A 25188-nucleotide genomic window follows, 5' to 3' on the forward strand; every position below is an offset into this window, starting at 1 on the left:
TGCCTCACTTTTCTCATCTGTAGAATGGGCATAATAATAGTATTTCATAGGGTCAGAATGAAGATCAAATGAAACAGTATAAGTCAAGTGTTTAGAATAGTACCTAACAGTAAATACTTGGTTCCTGTCAGCTGCTGCTATTCCTATTTTTTATGATTATGATCTTGTATCCCCAACCCCCTATTGTAAACTCTAAGTGAAGACGGCATAATTTAATGCTGGCTCTCTACTATCCCAAGGTTTAGCATCTTGTTATTTCCATGCATTAGACGTGTAATAGATATTACCAAATAGATGAGCTGCTGAAGAATGTTCTATTTCCCGTAGAAAGAAGACGTGAGGAGGAAACACATCCGTCTGCACATGGAAGGGGCACTGACTGCCCGGGACAAGGTCGGGGTTCAGGATTTTGTGCTATTGGACGCGTACACCAGCGAATCTGCCTTTGTCGACAACCTCCGCAAGCGTTTCAGCGAGAACCTCATATACGTAACGTGACCCACTTCTCAGCTGTGTTTCTAGGGTGGTTGTTCCCTTCTTGCCTTCACGACTTTGATGAGTGTGAATAATAGCACTCTATTAGGTTAGACATTAAAGGGAGATACTGAGGCGCCACTCTTAGATGCACTTCGATCCTTTGTGCTAAGACGTTTATGGCTGCCCGTGACAGAGACCCAACTTACACCAGCCTAAGTCACTAAAGGGAATCTGTCCATGTCTGTAACTGTAGGTCCCAGGACTAGATCTAGGGTTTCAGATGATGTCTGGCGACTCTTTCTCCATCTCTGCTCTGCTTTCTTAGGCATCCATTTCCTTCTCAGGTGCATGGCAGCAAGATGGTTGCCCTCAGATCCAGGCTGTCATTTTATCAGCTTAGGGTTGCCGCAGAGAAGCGAGCCCATCCTCTGGCGATAAGCTCTAGTAAATGGCCCAAGCTGACATTGATCAGCTCTGATTGGCCCACTTTCAGTCATGTGCCTGTCTCTGAACCAATCCCATGGCTAGAAATGAAGACTATTCTGATTGGCCAGGCTTTTACCAGGCCCACCCCTGAAGGTGAGGGGTGGAGTCGGAGCCCCAGATGGTATAGACAGAGAGCTTGTGAAGAGGGTTCCCCCAAGGACTCTGTTGGGAGAAAGGGGCAGAGATACCAAGCAGGCAGAAATAAGCTGTCCACCACACCTCACGAATAGTCAAGGGTCAAGAATGCAGCACTTACCAAACTCTTCTCAGATCTTGTCACATCTAGTTTTTATTCAAAAGCCAGTTTTTGTTAAATTCCCATTTATCACCACACTCTGATTTGAGGATCATTTTTCAGGTAAATTCCTCTAGGGTAAACTTCATAGTGTCCCTGTGTGTGTCGTGGGTGTTATTAAAGTTATTTAATTTTTTGAGATTTTATTAGCTTTTGCCAAGAGTAAATTAGACAGTCAGAAGCGGTTTAAATATAATTGCCTTATAGCTATTTTGTTTGTAATGGTGCCCGTGACTTAATCTATATGTTGAAACCAAGGATACCAGAAGAAATAAACAAGGTGTTTCTTAGAGTACATATCCCAGATCCTAACTTTCAGACTTATCACCCTTAATTGTAGAAATAGAAAAACTAATTTTATGTACAGGAAAAGGAAAAAATAGCATGGTACAGAGAAGTACAAATGACATGACAGGATCATTGTGATTAAGCTAAACATTTCTGATTTGAACTGATAAATTTCAGAAACTGTCTTCCACCCTGAATTTCTACTGATTGAAGTAATGTGGGGTTTTAGTGAAAATTCTCTGCTTTGGTTCTCTGTTTGATTTTTGTCCTGGAGATTGGAGAACGATTTTAGGGTAATTTTTTTTTTTTTTGAGTTGGGTCTTGCTAAGTTGCCCAGGCTAGTCTTGAATTTCTGGGTTCAAGCACTCCTCCTGCCTCAGCCTCCCATGTAGCTGGGATTACAGGCACACACCACCACACCCAGCTATTTTAGCATAATCTTAATATATACTTTAGTGCGTCCTGTATTTGAAACAGCTACACACTGAGAATCTGAGAATACCAGATGTATTTTCCAAGGAGTACATTAATTTTTTTCTATATAAGAGCTTGGAGCTCTTTGTTTATTCATAATTGTATTTCAAAAGCCTTATGTTAGTGGTTATATTATAAATATAAGTAAGTACTTGAAAAACTTGAATATGAGTAGAGTTTAATGTTGAAATCTAGGAATATAAGTGCCAGTAGCAGGAGTGTTTTGCCCAATTTTAGAAGATTTGTAGGTATACCCATCCTATTTTCTTGTTTGTTTGTTTTTTTCTTTTTCATATGGAGTCTCACTCTGTCGCCCAGGCTGGAGTGCAGTGGCCCGATCTTGGCTCACTGCAACCTCCACCACCTGGGTTCAAGCAATTCTCCTGCCTCAGCCTCCCGAGTATCTGGGACTACAGGTGCCCGCCACCACGCCTGGCTAATTTTTTTGTATTTTTAGTAGAGACGGGGTTTCATCATGTTGGCCAGGCTGGTCTCAAACTCCTGACCTTGGGTGATCCACCTGCCTCAGCCTCCCAGAGTCCTGGGATTACAGGTGTGAGCCACTGCGCCCGGCCCACCCATCCTACTTTCACTCAATGCCAGAGAGACCTTTAAGAACCATAAATCAGGTTACGTGCTCCCCTCTTAAAGTTATCCATTCATGTAATAGTTTAAGGAGGTATTTCTCTTTTTTTGTATCTTCAACTTTTATTTTAACTTCAGGGGTACATGTGCAGGATGTGCAGGTTTGTTACATAGGTAAATGTGCTGTGGTGGTTTGCTGCACAGATCAACCCATCACCAAGGTATTAAGACCAGCATGCATTAGCTATTCTTCCTGATGCTCTCTGTCCTCTGCAACAAGCCCCAGCGTGTGTTGTTCCCCCCTCCCCCACAAATGTGTCCATGTGTTCTCATCGTTTAGTTCCCACTTATTAGCAAGAACATGCAGTGTTTGGTTTTCTGTTCCTGCATTAGTTTGCTGAGGATAATGGCTTCTAGCTACTTCCACGTCCCAGCAAAGGACATGATCTCGTTCCTTTTTATGGCTACATAGTATTCCATAGTGTATATGCACTATATTTTCTTTATTCATTTTATCATTGATGGGCATTTGGGTTGATTCCATGTCTTTGATGTTGTGAATAGGGCTGCAGTGAACACATGTGTACATGTATCTTTATAATAGAATGATTTATATTTCTTTGGGATTGCTGGGTCAGATGGTATTTCTGCCTCTAGATCTTTGAGGAATTGCCACGCTGTTTTCCACAATGGTTGAACTAATTTACACTCCCACCAACAGTGTAAAAGCCTTCCTTTTTCTCCACTGCCTTGCCAGCATCTGTTGTTGTTTTACTTTTTAATAATCGCCATTCTGCCTGGTGTGAGATGATATCTCATTGTGGTTTGGATTTGCATTTCTGTAATGATCGGTGGTGTTGAGCTTTTTTTCATATGATTGTTGGCTGCATGTATGTCTTCTTTTTGCAAAGTGTCTGTTTATTTCCTTTGCTCACTTTTTGATGGGATTGTTTTTTCTTGTAAGTTTGTTTAAATTCCTTGTAGACTGGGTATTAGACCTTTGTCAGGTGGATAGGTTGCAGAACTTTTCTCCCATTCTGTAAGGTGCCTATTCACTCTGGTGATAGTTTCTTTTGCTGTGCAGAAGCTCTTTAGTTTTAATTAGATCCCATTTGTCAATTTTTGCTTTTGTTGCAGTTGCTTTTGGCATTTTCATCATGAAATCTTTGTAGGGCAGGTATTTCATTTCAGTAGAGGAGGGTGGTATCTCTGCCATCCACCGCATTTGGAATAAAACCCCAGTTCCTCGTGGGAGCCTACAGAGCCTGTATGATCTGAGCCTGCTCCATCTTCGACATCCTCTCTTGCTAGTCTCCATTCTGCCCTCACTCGGGCTTCAACCACAATGGCCTCTCGTGCCCCTAGCCTGCCTCATGTTTCCCTTCAGCCTGAAATGCCCTTCCTGCCTACTTTGTTCACAGCTGGCTCCTCATCCTTCAAGCTCTGCTCAGGTGTCACCTCCTTAAAGAAGTCTTCCTGGCCAGGCGCGGTGGCTCATGCCTGTAATCCCAGCACTTTGGGAGGCCAAGGCAGGCAGATCACCTGAGGTCAGGAGTTCAAGACCAGCCTGGCCAACATGGTGAAATCGCATCTCTACTAAAAATACAAAATTAGCTGGGTGTGGTGGCGCATGCCTGTAATCCCAGCTATGGGAGGCTGAGGAGAATCACTTGAACCCGGGAGGCAGAGGTTGCAATGAGCCGAGATCGAGCCACTGCACTCCAGCCTGGGCAGCAAAGTGAGACTCTGTCTCAAAAAAAGAAGAAGAAGAAGACTTCCCCATGCCTGCTAATATGGCCTGCCTTTATTGTTTGTACCCTCGTTATGCTATGTATACCTTTCTTTTTATTTATTTATTTAGTTAGTTTTTTGAGACGGAGTCTCGCTCTGTCACCCGGGCTGGAGTGCAGTGGCTGATCTCGGCTCACTGCAACCTCCGCCTCCTGGGTTCAAGAGATTCTCCTGCCTCCGCCCCCCGAGTAACTGGGACTACAGGCGTGCACCATCGCGCCTGGCTTATTTTTTGTATTTTTAGTAGAGATGGGGTTTTACTATGTTAGCCAGGATGGTCTCGATCTCCTGACCTATGATCCACCCGCCTCGGCCTCCCAAAGTGCTGGAATTACAGGCATGAGCCACCGCGCCTGGCCATGTACACCTTTCTTAACACTGATCTCTTCCTGCAGCTGTCTTCATTCCTCAGCTGTTTGTCTGCTGTCTCCCTCATACACCCTCCATGTAAGCTCCCAGCAGAGACCCCGCCTGATTTATCATTTTAAATCCTCCATGTGGAATGAACACATGGGGATCATCATGTGTGACAGTCTTTCGCACCCCAGAATTCCTCACTTGTGCTTTGGTCCATTTCTCTAGACATATATTGGCACCCTCCTTGTGTCCGTGAATCCATACCAGGAGCTCGGAATCTACACTGTGAGCCAGATGGAACTTTATCAAGGGGTCAATTTCTTTGAACTGCCACCACATGTGTAAGTAGCATCCACAGGATCATCACTAGGAGGATTTTTCTTTTTCCACTTTCTCTCTCTCCTTCCTTCTCACCATGCATCTGTCTGTCTATTCATCCATCTATCCATCTACCCACCCGTCCATTCATCCACCTATCCAACAACCTGTCTATCCATCCACCCACATATCCATCCATCCACCTATCCATGCATCCATTTACCTATCCATCCACCTACCTATCCATGGATACATCCATCCATCCATCTAAATCCTTGATGCATGTTTATTAGGTTCTGTACCTCATTTAAGCCCTTGCCTTCTTGTGAAGTAAGTCTTCCAAAGTACTAGAAAACTTTAGAGGGTCTTTATGGAATCTCAGCTTAAATATGAAAAGAGGTGCAACCTTTGTGTAACTGCTGAGAAATTTAAGAGTGTGGCTAGAGAGATGTCTTCTCCGGGAAGAGGGTTGCTATAGTGCCATCTACTGGTGCCTGAGTATCATAGCGGCTAAGAAGACTGCTCATTGGTAGAAACTTCCCAGGGCTGTGGAAGCTTAAGAGGTGCAAATTTCATCATTCCTCTCCCCAGTGTATAACCTATGGTAATAATAATTTGTAGAGGGTGATTATATTTTTAGTACATAACATTTTATTCTGTTTTATGCAAATTTTTGAAAATATATACTCGCCTGCAGTATGACCAGAATTTGTTTTTATGTAACACTATAAGCTGACAGGGTAGAATTATTCACCTGAACTCAGATCTCTTGTCTCCAAACACCATGTTTCCTTCTTAACACGTAACTGACTCTGTAAAAACAATCTGTTTAGATTTCTCATTTAATTCAGAAGTTAATTAAAAGGGATTGAAATAAAAATCTGCATGTAGTTAGAGATTACTGGTTAGTTATACTTTAATTCAGAGTTTCTGGAGCCATTTCACAGAAGCTAGAAAATATAACCACTTTGATATCAGTTTTCACAAACTTGAGGACATTTTTAGGCCTTAAAACCTTGCCATTTTAAATAATTTCCCTTGTATTTGAAAATAATATATAACCCATATTTTCTGCTAAATAATGCTGTTTGTTTGTCACTATGCCTAACTGGCCAAACTTTCTAAAAGTTATTTAACATTCAAAACAACAACTACCAAAAAGAAGGAAAGATGAGCAATTTTTTCTTGCCCAGGCTTTGCTGAATTTTCTAGTTTTTCTCTCTCTTGACTTCTAGGCTAATATTTAGATTCTGCCTCTGTTGTCTTGGTGACTCAGCTGTTCCACTTTCTAAGGCACTTATAAGCCTTTCTGCATCACCGCCATATATATGTTGAGACAGGGTCTCGCTTTGTCACCCAGACTGGAGAGCAGTGACACAATAATGGATCCCTGCAGTCCCCACCTCCCAGAGCTCAGGTGATCCTCCACCCTCAGCCTCCTAAGTAGCCAGGACTACAGGCACACACCACCACCCTGGCTAAGTTTTGTAATTTTTGTAGAGACAGGGTCTCAGTGTGTTGCTCATGCTGGCCTCGAACTCCTGGGCTCAAGCGATCTGCCTGCCTCAGCCTCCCAAAGTGCTGGGATTACAGGTGTGAGCCAGCATGGCCACCACCATGTATTAAAAGCCGAAATGGCTTTGGAACTCTGCCTCCGTATTCAGGTTATATTCCTGGGGTACCTTCATGCTTTGGTGTCTGATCTTGAAGATAAAGTGCTTCTCATAGTTTTACCTCTTGTCCTAAAGATATCACTGAAGTTTGTTAATCTCTTTGGTTTCCTGCCACTCCACTTTTAGTATTTTAGGTTTTGAGGGAAAAAATACATGAGATCTTATTCTATTTATTGAATTGAATTATTTAGTATTTAGACAAGATTGTTATTTTCACCTACAGTTAATAGAACGTCTCTTAGAGATGTAACTTCGTAGCTGGCTTATTCTTATAAAACATGTTGATGGATTAAAAACATAAATTTGGTGAACTTTAAAAAATATTTTCAGGCCAGGCACAGTGGCTCACGCCTGTAATCCCAGCACTTTTTGGGGCTGAGGCAGGTGGATCACGAGGTCAGGAGTTCCAGACCAGCCTGACCAACATGGTGAAACCCGGTCTCTACTAAAAATACAAAAATTAGCCGGGCGTGGTAGTGTGCACCTATAATCCTAGCTACTCGGGAGGCTGAGGCATGAGAATTGCTTGAACTTGGGAGGCAGAGGTTGCAATGAGCCCAGATCATGCCACTGCACTCTGGGCTGGGCGACAGAGCGAGACTCCATCTAAAAAAAAAAAAAAATTATTACTGCTCAAATTCTTCCTTTTAACTCTTCTACTATTTGAGTTTTGATATCTAGTACACTTTATATTTGATTAGTCAGTGGGTCGTGGTAGAGGATTTTTTGTTTTTTTTGTTTTTCTGGTTTGGGTTTTTTGTTTTTGTTTGTTTGTTTTGTTTTGTTGTTGTTTTTGTTTTTTTGAGACAGAGTCTTGCTCTGTCGCCCAGGCTGGAGTGCAATGGCGCAATCTCGGCTCACTGCAACCTCTGCCTCCCGGGTTCAAGCAATTCTCCTGCCTCAGCCTCCCGAGTAGCTGGGATTACAAGCGTGCACCACCATACCTGGCTAATTTTTGTATCTTTTTTTAGTACAGAGGGGGTTTCATCATGTTGGCCAGGCTAGTCTCGAACTCCTGACCTCAGGTGATCCACCCGCCTCAGCTTCCCAGAGTGCTGGGATTACAAGAATGAGCCACTGTGCCCCGCCTATGGAAAGGGTTTGATATGTGTTTGAGCTCATTGTCCTTGTACCACAGTCTGGATGTGGCTTCCCGGAGATGGAGCACCTCATTTTTCTTCTTTGGTGGGTGTCAGAGTCAAGGGAAGTACCATTAAAACCAATTTGTTTCTGTCTCACTCCTCCTCCAGCTACGCTATAGCCGACAATGCTTACCGAATGATGTGCTCTGAACTAAAGAACCATCTCATCCTCATTTCTGGAGAGAGTGGGGCAGGGAAAACAGAGGCCTCCAAGAAAATTCTCCAGTATTTTGCAGTGACCTGCCCAATGACCCAGTCACTACAAATAGCCCGTGACAGACTGCTGCTCTCCAACCCAGTGCTGGAGGTAAGCGATCTCTGGGAACCAATCGAAGGGAGTTCCAGGGAGGTCACTAAGTGAGACAAATCCTGTCTGGACAGGTCAGTCAAAATGGGCAGGTCACTGTTAAGAAAAGGGCTCACACAGATAGTGTCATAGTTAAGGGTGTGACCTGGAACTAAGCCCATTTCCCCATTTGTTGAATGGGTCTGCTTATGGTACCTACCTTTTAAGACATTTGGTTTTTGTTTTGTTTTGAGACGGAGTCTCTCTCTGTCACCCAGGCCTGGAGTACAGTGGCACAATCTCGGCTCACAGAAACCTCCGCCTCCTGAGTTTAAGCGATTCTCCTGCTTCAGCTTCCCAAGTAGCTGGGACTACAGGCGTGTACCATCATTCCCAGCTAATTTTTGCATTTTTAGTAGAGATGGGGTTTTGCCATGTTGGCCAGGCTGGTCTCGAACTCCTGACCTCGTGATCCACCCACCTTGGCCTCCCAAAGTGCTGTAATTACAGGCGTGAGCCACCACACCCAGCCTAAGAAGTTATTATTTATTAAGTGAAACAGATGCACAAAAAGCACACAGCAGAATTAGGAAGCACCAAAAATAATGTATTATTTATTAATAGTTTTCTTATTATTGAGTTAAAATTATTTTGGTTATGATTACTTCCACTATTGCAATTCACTGACTTGCTGAACAAGTCATTTTCTCCTGTGTTTTTGTGGCCCTTTCTATAAATGAAGATGTTTATAGTTGAAGGAATTTTCCCAGTGGACCCTTTGAGCAGAACAATGTGATATAAAAAGAGGTCTGGTGATGGGAGCCGTCCACTGTACCTTCTAGAACAGCATGGGGCTAGGGTTCTATGTACCTCTCCTGAGACCATTTCCAATATATTCCTAGATTGGATTCTAGGAAGAAGATATTGTTCCCCTTTTCTCCCTGGGTCCAGATCTAGTATTTGGCATTAAATTCTCTGTAGTTAGTGATTCCTTCTTAGAAGATAAAGCATGCCTTTCCTCCCTGGCTCCTTCCGCTCTCTCTCCTCCATTTTCGTAATAAGTGTATTATTTGGGGTCAGGAATTTGACATGCATGGTGAGCTTAAATGACAGTGAATGACACTTTGTATTCCAAGGCTTTTGGAAATGCCAGAACGCTCCGGAATGACAACTCCAGCAGATTTGGGAAATACATGGATATACAATTTGATTTTCAGGTACACTGAAGCTCCTGTTACTGGTTCATGGGGACCCCTTATTTTGCCAGTGATGGAACCCAAGACAAGGCCCCTTAAAGGGAGAATGGCATTTTTTGGCTCAAGCCATTTAAAAAAATATCCAGGTTTAGTGCTAGTTTTAGGAAATGCAAATAAAGACCACAATGAGATAACATTTTAGACCATCTGGATGGGCAAAAACTAAAAAGTCTGATCTATACCAGGTGTTGATGAAGATATGGATCATAAGGAATTCTTACACATTGCTGGTGGGGTGTAAAATACTGGAAAATTATTGGAAAATAACGGGTTGTACCAGAGATATGATGCTATCTTAGGAAGCTGAAAAAACATAATCTAAGGTGCAACCATCCCGCTCCCAGGGATATCTCTACAGATGCGTAAGCATGTCCATAAGAGAACTGCTCATCATCATGGGCAAGTAAATGGACTGAATAGCACCAGCACATCTGGAGAGAACTGAAATGTCCATCGACAGGAGAATGACTACATCGTGGTGTGTTCACACCATCAGGCGTTACACTGCAGAGAGCAAATGAACCACAGCTACACCTCATGTGGATGGGTCTTGGGAACATACTGTATGCCAGCATGATATCATTTTTCCCATTAAGCTTAAAAACAAATCACCAGGGCCAGACGCAGTGGCTCATGCCTGTAATCCCAGCAATTTGGGAGGCCAAGGTGGGTGGATTACCTGAGGTCAGGAGTTCAAGACCAGCCTGGCCAACATTGTGAAACCCCATCTCTAAAAAACAAAAAATACAAAAAATTAGCCATGCATGGTGGTGTGCACCTGTAATCCCAGCTACTCGGAAGGCTGAGGCAGGAGAATTGCTTGAACCTGGAAGGTAGAGGTTGCAGTTGGCACCACTGCACTCCAGCCTGGGCAACAAGAGCGAAACTTCGTCTCAAAAAAAAGACACAAGTAAACGATATATTGTTTAGGCATGCCTGCTTACCTGGCAGGGGACAGCACTCTTTTTTGGATACAGCCAGATAGTAAATATTTTAGGCTTTGCGAGCCATTCAGCCACACAGTTGCAATGACCCAAGTCTACTCTTGTAGCATGAAAGCAGCCATGGACAATGCGTAAGTGAATGAGCGTGGCTGTGTTAGACACAGAAGTGGGGCTAAGACAAGCAGGAAAGGAAGGCAGAATTCTCAAGGGCTCATAATTCCAAGTGGTAAAATGACACAGGGGGGAGCAGCAGCTGTATGAGCATGGAGCTCAATGATGAGGACAAACTGGCTCAAGGATTTCCCAGAGGCTGGGATGTGGGCCTCTGGTGGAGTGGATTTGGAAAGAAATTTAATAGCTATGCGTATTTGAAATTTTTTTTTGGAACTTCAACACATATACGGAAAGGGCTGTAAAACATGAGGATAGCCCAGTAAATTTTTACGTATGTGTCCACCTCTGTAACCACCACCCAGATCAAGACATAAAAATTTCTAGCATCCGGGCCAGGCCTGGTGGCTCACACCTGTAATCCTAGCACTTTGGGAGGCCGAGGTGGGCAGATCACCTGAGGTCAGGAGTTCGAGACCAGCCTGGCCAACATGGTGAAACCCTGTCTCTAATAAAAATACAAAAATTAGTGAAGCGTGGTGGCGCACGCCTGTAGTCCCAGCTACCTGGGAGGCTGAGGCATGAGAATCACTTGAACTTGGGAGGCAGAGGTTGCAGTGAGCCCAGATTGCGCCACCGCACTCCAGCCTGAGCAAGAGAGTGAGACTCTGTCTCAAAAAAAAAAAAAAAAAAAAAAAAGGCTAGCATCTGAAGGCCAGGCATGGTGACTCACACCTGTAATCCCAGCACTTTGGGAGGTCGAGGTGGGAGGATTGCTTGAGTCCAGGAGTTCAAGACCAGCCTGGGCAACATAGTGAGACCTCGTCTTTACAAAAAACAAAAACAAAATAGCAAGGCACAGTGGTGCACACCTATAGTCCCAGTTACTTGGGAGGCTGAGGTGGGAGAATTGCTTGAGCTCAGGCATTTGAGGTTATAATGAGCCATGATCAGGCCACAGCACTCTAGCCTGGGCAACAGAGCAAGACCCTATCTCTTAAAAAAAAATTCTAATACCGAAAAGCTTTTCCTGCCCTTCCCCAACACACTCCCCGTTCCCACTGCCCACTGTTCTGACCTCTGTGATCACAGGTTCATTTCACTGGTCATTGGAGTGCATATGAATGAAATTACACAGTATGTTCTATTTTGTGCCTGGCTTCTTTCAATCAATGTATCTGTCAGATTCATCCATGCCCTTGCATGTAGCAGTTGTTCACTTTTTGATTATATGACTATGTCACAACTTATCCGTTCTACTTTTGATGGACATTTGGGCGGTTTGCAATTTGGGACCGTGACATATAGTGCTTTGAACATCCTTGCACATGCCCTTTAGTAGATTTATATTGGATTAAAGAAGTGGAATTGTGGGGTTCTTACCAGCAAAGCAGTGTTAGGATAATTAATGATGGTTCCAGTTGCTCCATACCCTTGCCAACATTTATATTTTTCATCCTTTTGAGAAATTCTGGTGGGATATAGTGGTTTTTCACTGTGATTTAAGTTTGTATCTCCCTAGTGATTAATGACATTTTGCTTCTTGGCCACTTAAAGGCTTTCTTTTTCATTCAAGTCTTTTGCCCATTTTTAATTGGGTTGTCAATTCTTTCCTATTGATTTGCAAGAATCTTTATATATTCTGGAACAAAAATCCTTTATTGGATTTATTATTGAAAATATGAATTAAGGCAGTGTGATATTGACACAAGGATAAAGAAGACAATGGATCAGAATAAAGTCCAGAAAGGATAGAGTTCACACGTACAGTCAGCTGACTTACAACGAAGCCATCACTATGATTCAGTAGAGAAAAGATCATCTTTCCAATAAATGGCACAGATCAACTGGATATCAACATGAATAAAAAGACCTTTGACCACTACCCCTCTCCATATACAAAAATTAAATAGTGAGGGATCATTATCCTAAACAATCATGCTTCTAGAAAAAGACATAGAAACTATCTTCGTGATAGTTTCTTGGGGTAAGCAAAAATTTTTGTAAACAGAACCCAGGAAATACTAATGATAGAAGACTGATAGGTCCAAAAAAAAAAGAAAGAAGATTGATAGATCAGACTTCATTCAAACTTAGAACTTCGGGCCATCAGGAGATGTCAGGAGGAGAGTGGCTTGATTGTTGTTGTCACTGCTGCAATTTTTCTTGTTCTGAAGGGCATCCCCGTAGGTGGGCATATCATCAGTTACTTGATAGAGAAGTCCCGAGTTGTCTACCAAAACGAAGGCGAGCGGAATTTCCACATCTTCTACCAGCTGCTGGCAGGTGGCGAAGAGGAGCGCCTGGCTTACCTGGGACTCGAGCGAGACCCCCAGCTGTATAAATACCTCTCACAGGTGGGACGGACCAGCACCTGGCTTTGGTGACTCTTTGGAGCAGGGGATCAGAGGTGTTTATACGGGCTGCTGTAGGATGTTTGAGACATTCTATTACCATCCTGCTATGTGTCCTATTGGCTGATTTCTCAATATTTATATCACAAGCAATCCATCTCCTCTTACACCTGGCAGCTGTATCACCTTGGTAAAGTAACCAATGTCTAGGCAAGTGGTTCTCATCCCTGGCTGAAACTAGAATCACCTGAAGAGCCCTTTAAAAACACAAATACCTGGGCCATACCCTCCAGAGATTCAGATTTCACTGGTCTGGGGTAGGACCTGTGCATCAGAATTATTTTAAATGTCCTTCTGGTGATTTAGTGTACAGCCAAAGTGAGGAGCGCTGATCTGGATGTGATAGAAACTCACTGTCCAACTATGTCTCAAACCTATGCTATCTCATTCTGCTTTCAAACTACTTTTTTTTTTTCTTTTTTTGGGACAGGTTCTCTCTCTGTCCTCCAGGCTGGAGTGCAGTAGCATAATAATGGCTCATTGCAGCCTTGACCTCTTGGGCTCAAGCGATCCTCCCATCTCAGCCTCCCAAGTAGCTAGGACTACAGGCGCGAGGTACCATGCCTCGCTAATTTTTGTAGTTTTTGTAGAGACGGGGTTTCTCCATGTTGTCCAGGCTGGTCTCAAACTCCTGAGCTCGAGAGATCTGCCTGCCTCAGCCTCCCGAAGTGCTGAGTTTACAGGCGTGAGCCACTGTGAACTACTTTTGAAAAGATCTTTTCCCGCATTCCTGCCTTCCACCTTGACAAATGTTTGCTGCCAAATGAACACACCACCTTACAGAAATAGTTCAAGCTATTCCTATAAGCAAGCCTAGGGTCTAGTGTTATAAAATTGACTGTCAGAATATAACCTTGCAATATTTGTTTTTCTGCAGCCTGCCCTAGCGTTCTACAACGCGCAGATTGTAAGGCACTTCTCAGTATTTGATGTCATTAACACCTTTTTAGTCCCAACATTTTTTTATTTTTCTCTTCTCACTTGGCCTGGCTTTGAATGGAGGCCACCTTGTAGAATGGAGATGAAGGCATCATTTAAGAGCGAAAACGAGGTCTTATAAAATGAATCTCATAAAATGACGATCAACACTTTCTAGAAATCATGGAAGAAAAGAAGCCTTGACAAAATTTCACCTTGAAAAATGAAGGCAGGCTGGGGCATGGTGGCTCACGCCTGTAATCCCAGCACTTTGGGAGGCCAAGGTAGGAGGATCACTTGAGTCCAGGAGTTTAAGACCGGCCTGGGCAATATAGCAAGACCCCATCTCTAAATGTATTTTAAAAACAGAAATAAAAAAGAAAAGTGAAGGTAAATAATGAAAAGAAAGAATCTCATAATCTAATTTTATACTAAGCAAACTCAACTAATTACTAGAACAAAGAATAAATCAAATGTGATGTTTTTTTCTTTTTGGAGGGCTTAATTTTCCCAACAAAGCTGTATGGTCACGTCATGTTTGTATTCCCATAGCATGATCAGAAAGGGTCAATTTGTAAAAATATTTGAGGGCTTAATCCGTTTTCCCAAGGGCTTCTCTAACCCTTTGATAAATCCTTCTCTCTTAGAATATATCATGTCTTTATTCCTGTAGATTTTTTTCTGGCCACATTAATTCAACTAGATCTTTACATCAGGGGCTTTGGAAATGGGTCTAGCAATTTGCCACTATTATTTTATAACCAATTTCATGATCTCTCATAACTTTGGTAAACTTCATGGCTTCACTTTGCAGTATATTTGCGCTGCTTTCAAACCAACAGGTTTTGGAGAGGGACTGATTTGCATAGACCCATCCCTTCGGGGGCAGGAGCAGATGTTGCTGGTTGTGCGGGAAGGTTTGTGAGGTTGCAAATTTTATATCGGCCACTTCACTAGGAAATATTTTCATAGTATGACACATCTGATCTCCCCCATGCAATGAAGAAATCTTTTAAGAAAACAGATCTCCAGATAATTAGGAAACTAGGAACACCCTGTACCACAAAAGCAAAATAATAAAAAACATTTGTCTAGAACATTTTCTCTTTAAATCAGTCTGTTATTTAAAAGACAACCTCTGGAGTTCATGGGGAACATCCCTGCTTGTGATCATTTTCACAAAACCTCTGTTTCTCTAAATGCTAGCCTTTGATTTCCTTGCGGGAAAGGCTTCTTTCATCTAGTCCTGCAGTGAAATTTTTGTTGGCAATCTCTAAGTGAGTCAGGAGTTTCTGATTTTAAGCACTTTAATATCCCTGCATATTTCAGCAGATATTTCTTGAGACAAACACCTTCAATTTATTTAGCAAAAATGATAAGAAAACTGTGTTTAAAAACACGTACAAAAAGATATACCACTTACATGTAACTTGGAATGTTTTCCCAGAACAGAGATTTTTAAACAAAATTCCAAATAAATTTGAAAAAAAGCAACAGTTGTCAAATCATTACATGCTAGACAATTAGAGTAAAATCTATTTTTTATTTGCAATTCAGTACATTATAGGACTAGCTTTTGCATCTTCAGAGAGGAATAGACATGCTTAATTGCCCCTATAAAAATGACATTAAGTGACTCAAACTTTTTATCAACAGGGTCATTGTGCCAAAGAGTCATCCATTAATGACAAGAATGACTGGAAAACTGTTTCCAATGCCTTTTCTGTCATTGATTTTACTGAAGCTGACCTCGAGGTATGTGCTTTTGCAGCAGAACTGATAATTCCCCCTGGGACTGAGGAAACATTCCTGATTTTTTGGTGTTTGCAGAATACAGTGGCCAGATTCAACAAATAAAAATACAGGATGCAGCCGGGTGCGGTGGCTCACACCTGTACTTCCAGCATTTTGAGAGGTCAAGGCGGGCGGATCATGTGAGGTCAGGAGTTTGAGACCAGCCTGGTCAACATGGTGAAACCCTGTCTCTACTAAAAAAGTACAAAAATTAACCAGGTGTGATGGCAGGCACCTGTAATCCCAGCTACTCCGGAGACTGAGGCAGGAGAATCGCTTGAATCCGGGAGGCAGAGGTTGCAGTGAGCTGAGATTGTGCCACTGCACTCCAGCCTGGGTGACAGAGCGAGACTGCGTCTCAAAAAAACAAAAACAAAAGTAAAAATACAGGATGCCCAGTTACATATGAATTTCAGATAAACAGTGAAGAATTTTTTAGTATAATCATGTTCCAATTATTGCATGTGGGCAAACTTATACTAAAAAAATTAATGTAAGTTTGAAATTCAAATATTAACTGTGGGTTCCTTTATCTGGCAACCCTAAGTTTTCCTAATATTGTGTGCAAGGAGGAGGAATCGGGTTTTTTTCTCCTGTTAAGTAAGTCCAGTCTCAACAATTTAGATGCCATAGAATTACAAGATTCTCATTTATTGAGGCTTCTGTTTTGGCACAAACTGGAACAAATTGTAGAATTTATAAACACTTTGTTTTTACATCTTTTAGTCTTTTTTTGTTTTGTTTTGATTGTTAAACTACCAGTCTTTCAAGGCCCAGAATGTAATTTAAAAACATCTATATTTGAGGCCGGGTGCAGTGGCTCACACCTGTAAATCCTGATGCTTTGGGAGGCTGAGGTGGAGAAATCACTTGAGACTAGGAGTTTGAGACTAGCCTGGGGGACATAGTGAGACCCTGCCTCTACGAAAAACTTTTAAAAATTAGCCAGGCATGGTGGTGCATGCCTGTAGTCCCAGCCACTCAGGAGGCTGAGGTGGGAGGATCGCTTGAGCCCAGGAGGTTGAGGCTGTAGTGAGCTATGATGGCACCATAGCATTCTAGCCTGAGTGACAGAGCAAGACCCTGTCTCTTAAAAAAAGGATAGATGGATGGATAGATAGATAATGTTATTTGAAAATTAAATGGGTTCATTAGTGAGGTTTACTTTAGAAAGTATTTTATAAATTTTTTTTTCTTCTTTTGAGACAGCCTTGCTCTGTCACCAGGCAGGAGTGCAATGGCGCTATCTCGGCTCACTGCAACCTCCGCCTCCCGGGTTCAAGCAATGCTCCTGCCTCAGCCTCCTAAGTAGCTGAGACTACAGGCACATGCCACCACGCCCAGCTAATTTTTGTGTTTTTAGTAGAGATGGGGTTTCACCATGTTGGCCAGATGGTCTCGATCTCTTGACCTCAAGTGATTCACCCGCCTCGGCCTCCCAAAGTGCTGGGATTACAGGCATGAGCCACCACGTCCGGCCATAAAATATTTTATAAAAGTGGTTTATTTTATTTTATGAAAATTCCATGTATGTATTTGTTGTTGTTATATGAAAATAAAGTGTTTCGTGCTGGACACTGAGTGAGGCTGTTTCCCTCTTCCCTTAGCACCTGAAGTGAATAACAGGGCCGATTTCTGGGGAAGGAGGAGGGCTTGGTTCTGTGAGCTCAGGTGTGGAATTGGGGTGGGGGTGTTTTTCCTTCAGGTGTCTCCACTAATGACATGTATCAATTAGGTGGCCACCATTGTCTTTCCCTGTCCTGATCTCCTGTCTCTGAACACTTCCCATGTTCCCAGAATCTCTTTGGAATTATTGCCAGCGTCTTACACCTGGGGAACGTTGGTTTTGAAGAAGACGACCAAGGCCGTGCCACTATCCCAGACACCCACGAGATCAAGTGGATAGCCAAGGTGATGTTCCTCTTTTGGAGAGGACAGAAGGAGGGGGAGGGGTGGGAAAGAAGAGCAAGGCAGCTGGGTGCCCACAGTTAGGCCAGATGTCTGGTGCCATGCTCTTTTGGCTGATATTGGTTAGGAGGTTTTAAGAGTGGGGGTTTGAAGGAGAAGGTGGGAGTAAAAGCCAGTTGGTTGAGGGAGCTATTGCGGCCTGTTTTGTACTAAAGCGCGATGATCAGACTGGGCAGATAACCTTGGGCCTGGATACTCCATGAACTCTTTATAAGTTAGTGAGTAGGCTGGGCGCAATGGCTCATGCCTGTGATCCCAGTGCTTTGGGAGACCAAGGCAGGAGGATCGCTTGAGGCCAGAAATTCAAGGCTGCAGTGAGCCATGATCATGCCACTGCACTCCAGCCTGGGCAATGTAGTGAGACCCCATCTCTAAAAAAAAAATAGTTATGAATGGTGGCACACACCTGTAGTCCTAGCTACTCAGGAGGCTAAGGTGGGAGGATCACTTCAGCCTGGGAGGCAGAGGTTGCAGTGAGCTGAGATTCTGCCACTGCACTCCAGCCTGGGCAACAGAGTGAGACCCTGTCTCAAAAAGTTACAATGAGCTATGATTGTGCCAAAACATTCCCACCTGGGCAACAGAGCCATACGTTGTCTCTTAAAAAATAATAAAAAGCAAGTAAAACTGTGTCGCTAAATAGCACTTTTTTCTTTTATATGCAGCTCCTGGGGGTCCACCCATCAGTTCTCCTGGAAGCTCTCACCCACAGAAAAATTGAAGCCAAAACTGAGGAGGTAAAAATGGCTCTAGGTGGAAATGTGCCAGCCCTCCCTGCTGCTGCCTCCCTCTGATAACAGCAGGGTGGTGGCCTCAGGGGAGCCCAAACCTTTGATCCTAGCTCACCAGGCCCTGTGTGGTCCAGCTCCTGCAGGGTCTCCTGCCTCATCCTCCCCAGTCACCATCACCACCACCACACTAATGCTAGCAATCCACGCCTCATACTGTCTATGTCCTCCCTCCACAGGAGTCTTTGCACATGCTGTTCCTTCTGCTGGAACACTGTTCCCAATGCTTTATCTAGTTAACTGCTCTTCATCCTTCATTTCCTGGGGGTCACTTCCTCAAAGGAGCCTTCTCTGATCCTCCTACCTCTACCTCAAAGCACCATGTGTATCTCCTTGTAGCCCTTTCAACATGACTGTGTGATTCTGTGAATGTTTCTCCATCCCTCCTTACCTCCAAATGAACTGTGAGCCCATGAAGGTCAGGACTGTGTGTCTGGGTTACAGCTGTATCTCGGCAGCCCAGCACAGTGCCTGGCACACATGGGCACTCAAGAAAGAGCCATCATATGAACCAAAGGCAAGAGTAGCATCTTCCCAGCATGTATCTGTTGCCAGTCATTATTAAACACTAGTTCAAGACTGTGTGTGATGGCTTATACCTGTAATCACTTTGGGAGGCTGCAGTGGGAGGATTGCTTGAGTCCAGGAGTTCAAGACCAGCCTGGGCAACATGGCTAGACCACATTTCTACAAAAAATTTTTTTAAAAAAAGTGGGGCATGGTGGTGGGCACCTGTAGTCCCAGCTACTGCATTCCAGGCTGGGCAGCAGAGCAAGACCCTGTCTCAATTTTTTTTTTTTTTTTAAGAAAAAAGACTTCTTTGAACACTCTGGGGGCTTCTTTTTTCCACCTATAGTGATGCACCTTGCTATTCTTTTCAGGTGATCTGCCCACTGACACTAGAACTCTCTGTCTATGCTAGAGATGCAATGGCGAAGGCTGTTTATGGACGAACGTTTACTTGGCTGGTCAACAAAATCAATTCCTCCTTAGTTAACAAGGTTGGTCAACACATTTTGGATACCTTGCTCTCGCTAACGTGGTGATGTTTTATAATCATCATCGTTTCTTTAAAGAATTTGGAAGGGAGAATGAACTGTGGGTGCCTCATGGGCAGAGATGGTGTCTTTCCCTATTCACATTGCCCGTGTCTAGCATACAGTATGAATGCATGCTGAATGGCTTATACGGTGTGTCCCAAAGCTTGCTATGCATAGCGCTTGTGGTATGCCGGATAGCTTCAAGTGTACACAGAAACTTTTTATGTTTTATTTTTATTTTTAGAGACAAGATCTTGCTCTGTCACTCAGGCTGGAGTGCAGTGGTGCAATCATAACTTGCAACTTCCAGCTCCTGAGCTCAAGCAACCCTCCTACCTCAGCCTCCCAAATAGCTGGAACTACAGTTGCATACCACCATGCCCGGCTAATTTTTAAAAAATTTTTTGTAGAGAGGAGGTCTTGCTATGTTGTCCAGGCTGGTCTCGAACTTCCAGGCCCAAGTCATCTTCCCACTGCTGCCTCCCAAAGTGCTGGGATTACAGGCATGAACCACCACAAATCTTTACATTTCAACAGTAATATATTCACCTGACATTTTTAAAATTTCAACAGAAGCATATTTTAACATATTTAAGAAAAAAAATATAGCCCTTCAAACTCACACTTCAGTCATGTTTCCTTTTCAAGTGGAATGATTTAAGTAAAAAAGGGATTTAATCCAAGCTAAAAATTAAGGAAATGATACATGGATGGGGAGGGGATATGTGGATGTGACAAAATTCATGGAGGTAGGACACAAAGATGATTTTGGAGGCAGTGACTTAGGACACTCATACAGAGTATTTAATTGTGTCCCTTTAAATCTAAATAAATACTTTTTTTTTTTTTTGAGACGGAGTCTTACTTTGTCATCCAGGCTGGAGTGCAGTGGCACAATCTTGACTCACTGCAACCTCCACCTCCGGGGTTCAAGCAATTCTTGTGCCTCAACCTCCCAAGTAGTGGGATTACAGGTGTACGCCACCATGCCTGGCTAATTTTTGTAATTTTTTAGTAGAGATGGGGTTTCACCATGTTGGCCAGGCTGGTCTGAAACTCCTGGCCACAAGTGATCTGCCTGCCTCAGCCTCCCAAAGTGCTGGGATTGCAGGCGTGAGCCACCACACCCGGCCTGAAATAAATACATTATCTTTAAATACCCACCCTGGCCTGAGGGTACTTGGTCCTCTTACTTGGATAGGCATCTTCTCCTTCTCCTCCTCATTTTTCTTCTTCTTCTTTTTTTTTTTTCTTTCTTTTGATTGTACATGGGCTTGGGAGGCTGAGGACACCTGAAGCAAAGAAGTGAATCAGAAGGGGAAGGTCTCACCACACAGGTGATGGCTATGGAAGCCGCAATGGGGTCTGAGCAGGCAGGAGCAGGCTGGGGAAATTACTTCCACCCAAAGGTTTTTCTGTTTGTTGGAGACAGAGGAGACATGAGCTTTAGTGCCAAGTCCCAGTTTGGGGGAGCAGCAACAAAGTTTTGAGTAGCACAAAGGAAAAGATCTAACTATGAATGGGATGTGTTATTTTGACCAGGATTTCACCAGGAAAACTGTAATTGGATTACTGGACATCTATGGGTTTGAAGTCTTTGACAAGAATGGGTATGTTTTGTCATTACCTACCTACCTGTCTTTTGCCCTTTTTTAAGGTTTCAGTTGAGATTTAAATCATTTGCTAATGTTGCTAGATTGATTTCCCTGTCCCCAGAAAGTCTCTAGATGTACATAGTTTCTAATTCACAGACCATCCTAGATGTGGACTAACCATAAAAATGCAAATATATTTTCACTTGACTCTTATGATCTATTTAGTAAATTATTTCATTAATAAGGACTTTGCTTTTTCTTTATTAAAAAGCATCCCTAAAAAGAATATAATTTTTTTAAAAAATTGTTCTCTTCATATAACTTTAGTTATTTAAATCTTTTGTATCTCTAGTTTTGAACAGTTCTGTATAAATTACTGCAATGAGAAACTCCAGCAACTGTTAATTGAGAGGACTCTAAAAGCAGAACAGGCAGAATATGAAATGGAAGGCATAGAGGTAAACATTTTGATGTTTTATCCTCATCTGATTTCTTAATCTAGCTAAAGACTTTTTTAAAATTTAATTAATTTTTTTTTTTTTGAGACAAGGGAGTGCAGTGGCACAATCATGGCTGGTTGCAACCTCCACCTCCTGGGCTCAAGTGATCCTCCTGCCTCAGCCTCCTAAGAAGCTGGGACCACAGGCACATGCCATCATGCCTGGCTAATTGTTTTATTTTTTGTAGAGACAGGGTCTGTCTATGTTGCCCAGGCTGGTCTCAAACTCCTGGACTCAAGTGATCTTCCTGCCTCAACCTCCCAAAGTACTGGGTTTACAGGTGTGAGCCACTGTGCCCAACCGCTATAGACATTTAACTGAAGTATTATTTCATTGGAGATTTTCCTGATTAGTACTGAGGATTAATTTTTAGGCCTTCTCTGCTTATTTCCTAAGAAATTATTTTGATATTCAGAAAATATAATTTGTTTAAGGTTGAATATAAAAACTAGATTTTGAAAAAAGATGTTTTAGAAAACCAATTTAAAACCAACTTTTATGCTCATCTAAATACTTCTTGGAGAATTCATTCCTCTTTGTCATTTTAGTGGGAGCCAATTAAATATTTCAACAACAAGATCATCTGTGATTTGGTAGAAGAGAGACATAAAGGAATCATATCCATTCTGGTGAGAAAAATTAATGTTGCATTAGAGCTATTCACCTGGCATTTACAATTCTTGGAAGAACTTTTTCCCAGGCTTAAAAAGGGTTGAGCCAGGCCAGGCGCGGTAGCTCACGCCCGTAATCCCAACACTTTCGGAGGCCAAGGCGGGTGGATCACCTGAGGTCAGGAGTTAGAAAGCAGCCTGAACAATATGGTGTAACCCTGTCTCTACTAAAAATATAAAAATTAGCCAGGCATGGTGGCATGTGCCTGTAGTCCCAGCTACTTGGGAGGCTGAAACAGGAGAATTGCTTGAACCCCGGAGGCAGATGTTGCAGTGAGCCGAGATCACACCACTGCGCTCCAGCCTGGGCAACAGAGGGAGACTCCATCTCAAAAAATAAAAATAAAAATAAAAAAAGGGTTGAGCCAGGGTGGTCTGTTAACTCCTGGGCTCAAGCAATCCTCCCACATCAGCCTCCTGAGTAGCTGGGACTACAAAGGTATACCACCACACCTGGCTAAATTTTAAAATTTTTGTAGAGACAGTGTTTCACCATGTGCCTATGCTGGTCTCCAACTCCTGGGCTCAAGACATCCTCCGACCTTTGCCTGCCAAAATGCCAGGATTATAGGTGTGAACCACTTCACCCAACCACACCTGTAATTTTTAAGACGCCAACTAAATGGTATCATTCTTGAGGGCGAAAAATAGGAAATAGAAAAATGAACTTAAGAAATATAAAAGCTTCGACTTGACTGGTTTTATACCTTTCTTTCATGAGGGCTTTTTTTTTTTGAGACGGAGTCTCACTCTGTTGCCCAGGCTGGAGTGCAGTGGCGCAATCTCGGCTCACTGCAAGCTCTGCCTCCCAGGTTCATGCCATTCTCCTGCCTCAGCCTCTCCGAGTAGCTGGGATTACAGGCGCCCGCCACCACGCCCGGCTAATTTTTTGTATTTTTAGTAGAGACGGGGTTTCACTGTGGTCTCGATCTCCTGACCTCGTGATCCGCCCGCCTCGGCCTCCCAAAGTGCTGGGATTACAAGCATGAGCCACCGCGCCCGGCCCCATGAGGGCTTTTCTTCTACAACAAGAGGCTGTACACATGGTAATCATGGTCAGTGATGACTGGTTTAGAGAAAATGAGGTTGGCATTAAGCTGGTCGTAGTAGCTGTGGAGTGTCCTTGGGAAGACTTTGAGTCAGATGGTCGGAGAGTTGCCTTTTCATGGGATATTCAGGCCCTCTGGTTCCATGGTCTCCTTATCAAATCTTAGAAGCCAAATACATGGATTAAGCCCCTTTCTTCCCCCAGAATGTTCACCTGCACTTAGATGAAATAACAGTCTTTAAGTCCAGTACTTTCTGTTCCAGCTGGTGAAAGCATTTAAACTTGGCATTGATGGAGTGTGGTGCTGTGGATTGAGGCTTCTCTTTTGCTTTTGAAGGATGAAGAATGCATTCGGCCTGGTCCTGCTACAGACTTGAGTTTCCTGGAGAAATTGGAAGAGAAAGTGGGCAAACATGCACACTTCGAAACGTACATACTTTATTTGACCAGATTTTGCAAGGGGGAAGATCATTGTGTCTCCATTTTCTTTAGTATTTGGATAATGTTCTTCAAGAGAACAACTACTTCATACATAAAAATATCTTTATGATATACCACCCATAGATGTGCCAGACCTTTGTTAGTAGAAATTAAACCTAAATGAATTATAATTTTTTTTTGAGACATGGTCTCAGTCTGTCACCTAGGCTGGAGTGCAGTGGTGTGATCACAGCTCACTGCAGACTCAACCTCCCAGGCTCAAGTGATCCTCCAACCTCAGCCTCCCAAGAAGCCAGGACTACAAACATGCACCACAATGCCTTGCTAATTTTTATATTTTTTGTAGAGACAGGGTTTCACCCTATTGCCCAGGCTGGTCTGGAACTCCTGGCTTCAAGTGATCCACCCATCTTGGCCTCCCAAAGTGCTGGGATTATTGCTGTGAGCCATCATGCCCAGACACAAGTATCATTTTTAAAAAAGATTTTGTATCTTCCTTTATTCAGTGATCATTATATTTTGGACATGTCTATGTACATGAAATAATCTTTTCAAAAATTCAGGTATAAAATACAGCGATATGTGTAGATCTGAAATGTACAATCTGATAAATTTTTGTATTTGTACATGCCTGTGTAACCACCATGCGGATCAGATATAGAGTACCACATCCCACAAGATCAACTAGACATTTAACTTATAAGGAGGAGAGAATTTAAGAGCATATGCCGGAGTCATTAAGACCTGGTTTGTTTGCTTGTTTCTTTTTTGTTTTTTTGTTTTGTTTTGTTTTGTTTTGTTTTGTTTTGTTTGAGATGGAGTCTCACTCTGTTGCCCAGGCTAGAGTGCAGTTGTGCAATCTCTGCTCACTACAACCTCCGCCTCCTGGGTTCAAACGATTCTCCTGCCTCAGCCTCCCAAGTAGCTGGGATTACAAGCACTTGCCACCACGCCCAGCTAATTTTTTATTGTTGTTGTTATTATTATTATTATTTGAGACAGAGTCTTGCTCTGTTGCCCAGGCTGAGTGTAGTAGGGCGATCTCGGCTCACTGCAACCTCCACCTCCTGAGTTTAAGTGATTCTACTTCAGCCTCACACGTAGCTGGGACTACAGGCATGCGCCATCATGCCTAGCTATTTTTTTGTATTTTTAGTAGAGATGGGGTTTCACCATGTTAGCCAGGCTGGTCTCGAATTCCTGACCTCAAGTGATCTGCCCACCTCAGTCTCCCAAAGTGCTGGGATTACAGAAATGAGCCACCGTGCCTGGCCCCAAGACCAAATGAATGCTCCTGCATTAGTGTTTCTCCTGCTACAAGATGTGGTTATTAACATACCTACCATCCAGTTTTGTAGATGATGCCATAAATTGCCTAGTGCAGTTTCTGGCCATGGTAAAGACTTAGTAAATGGTGGTGGCTTTCTCAGACCTGTTGTAGAATGCTGAAAGGATAAGTAAATGAAATTGCAAAGGATAAGTACATGAAATTGCATAGTGAATCAAGAATGGAAAAATACATTGGGGT

General features: G+C 43.0%; 1 protein-coding gene across 1 annotated transcript in view; it reads left to right on the forward strand.

Moving 5' to 3' along the window:
• The first annotated feature begins 363 nt into the window (after positions 1-363).
• Positions 364-25188, forward strand: part of MYO1H (myosin IH) — a 59044-nt gene continuing 34219 nt past the window's right edge. Inside the window, exons 1-13 of the mRNA XM_030821337.1 lie at positions 364-489; positions 4979-5094; positions 7995-8193; positions 9309-9389; positions 12661-12840; positions 15472-15570; positions 17407-17520; positions 18243-18314; positions 19247-19366; positions 20948-21015; positions 21353-21458; positions 22049-22129; positions 23557-23648. Coding sequence (XP_030677197.1) covers positions 364-489; positions 4979-5094; positions 7995-8193; positions 9309-9389; positions 12661-12840; positions 15472-15570; positions 17407-17520; positions 18243-18314; positions 19247-19366; positions 20948-21015; positions 21353-21458; positions 22049-22129; positions 23557-23648 — 1454 coding nt within the window. The remainder of the gene's footprint in view (positions 490-4978; positions 5095-7994; positions 8194-9308; positions 9390-12660; positions 12841-15471; positions 15571-17406; positions 17521-18242; positions 18315-19246; positions 19367-20947; positions 21016-21352; positions 21459-22048; positions 22130-23556; positions 23649-25188) is intronic.

The sequence above is a fragment of the Nomascus leucogenys genome, chromosome 10 (genome assembly GCF_006542625.1).
Source record: "Nomascus leucogenys isolate Asia chromosome 10, Asia_NLE_v1, whole genome shotgun sequence".
NCBI classification, from domain to species: domain Eukaryota; kingdom Metazoa; phylum Chordata; class Mammalia; order Primates; family Hylobatidae; genus Nomascus; species Nomascus leucogenys.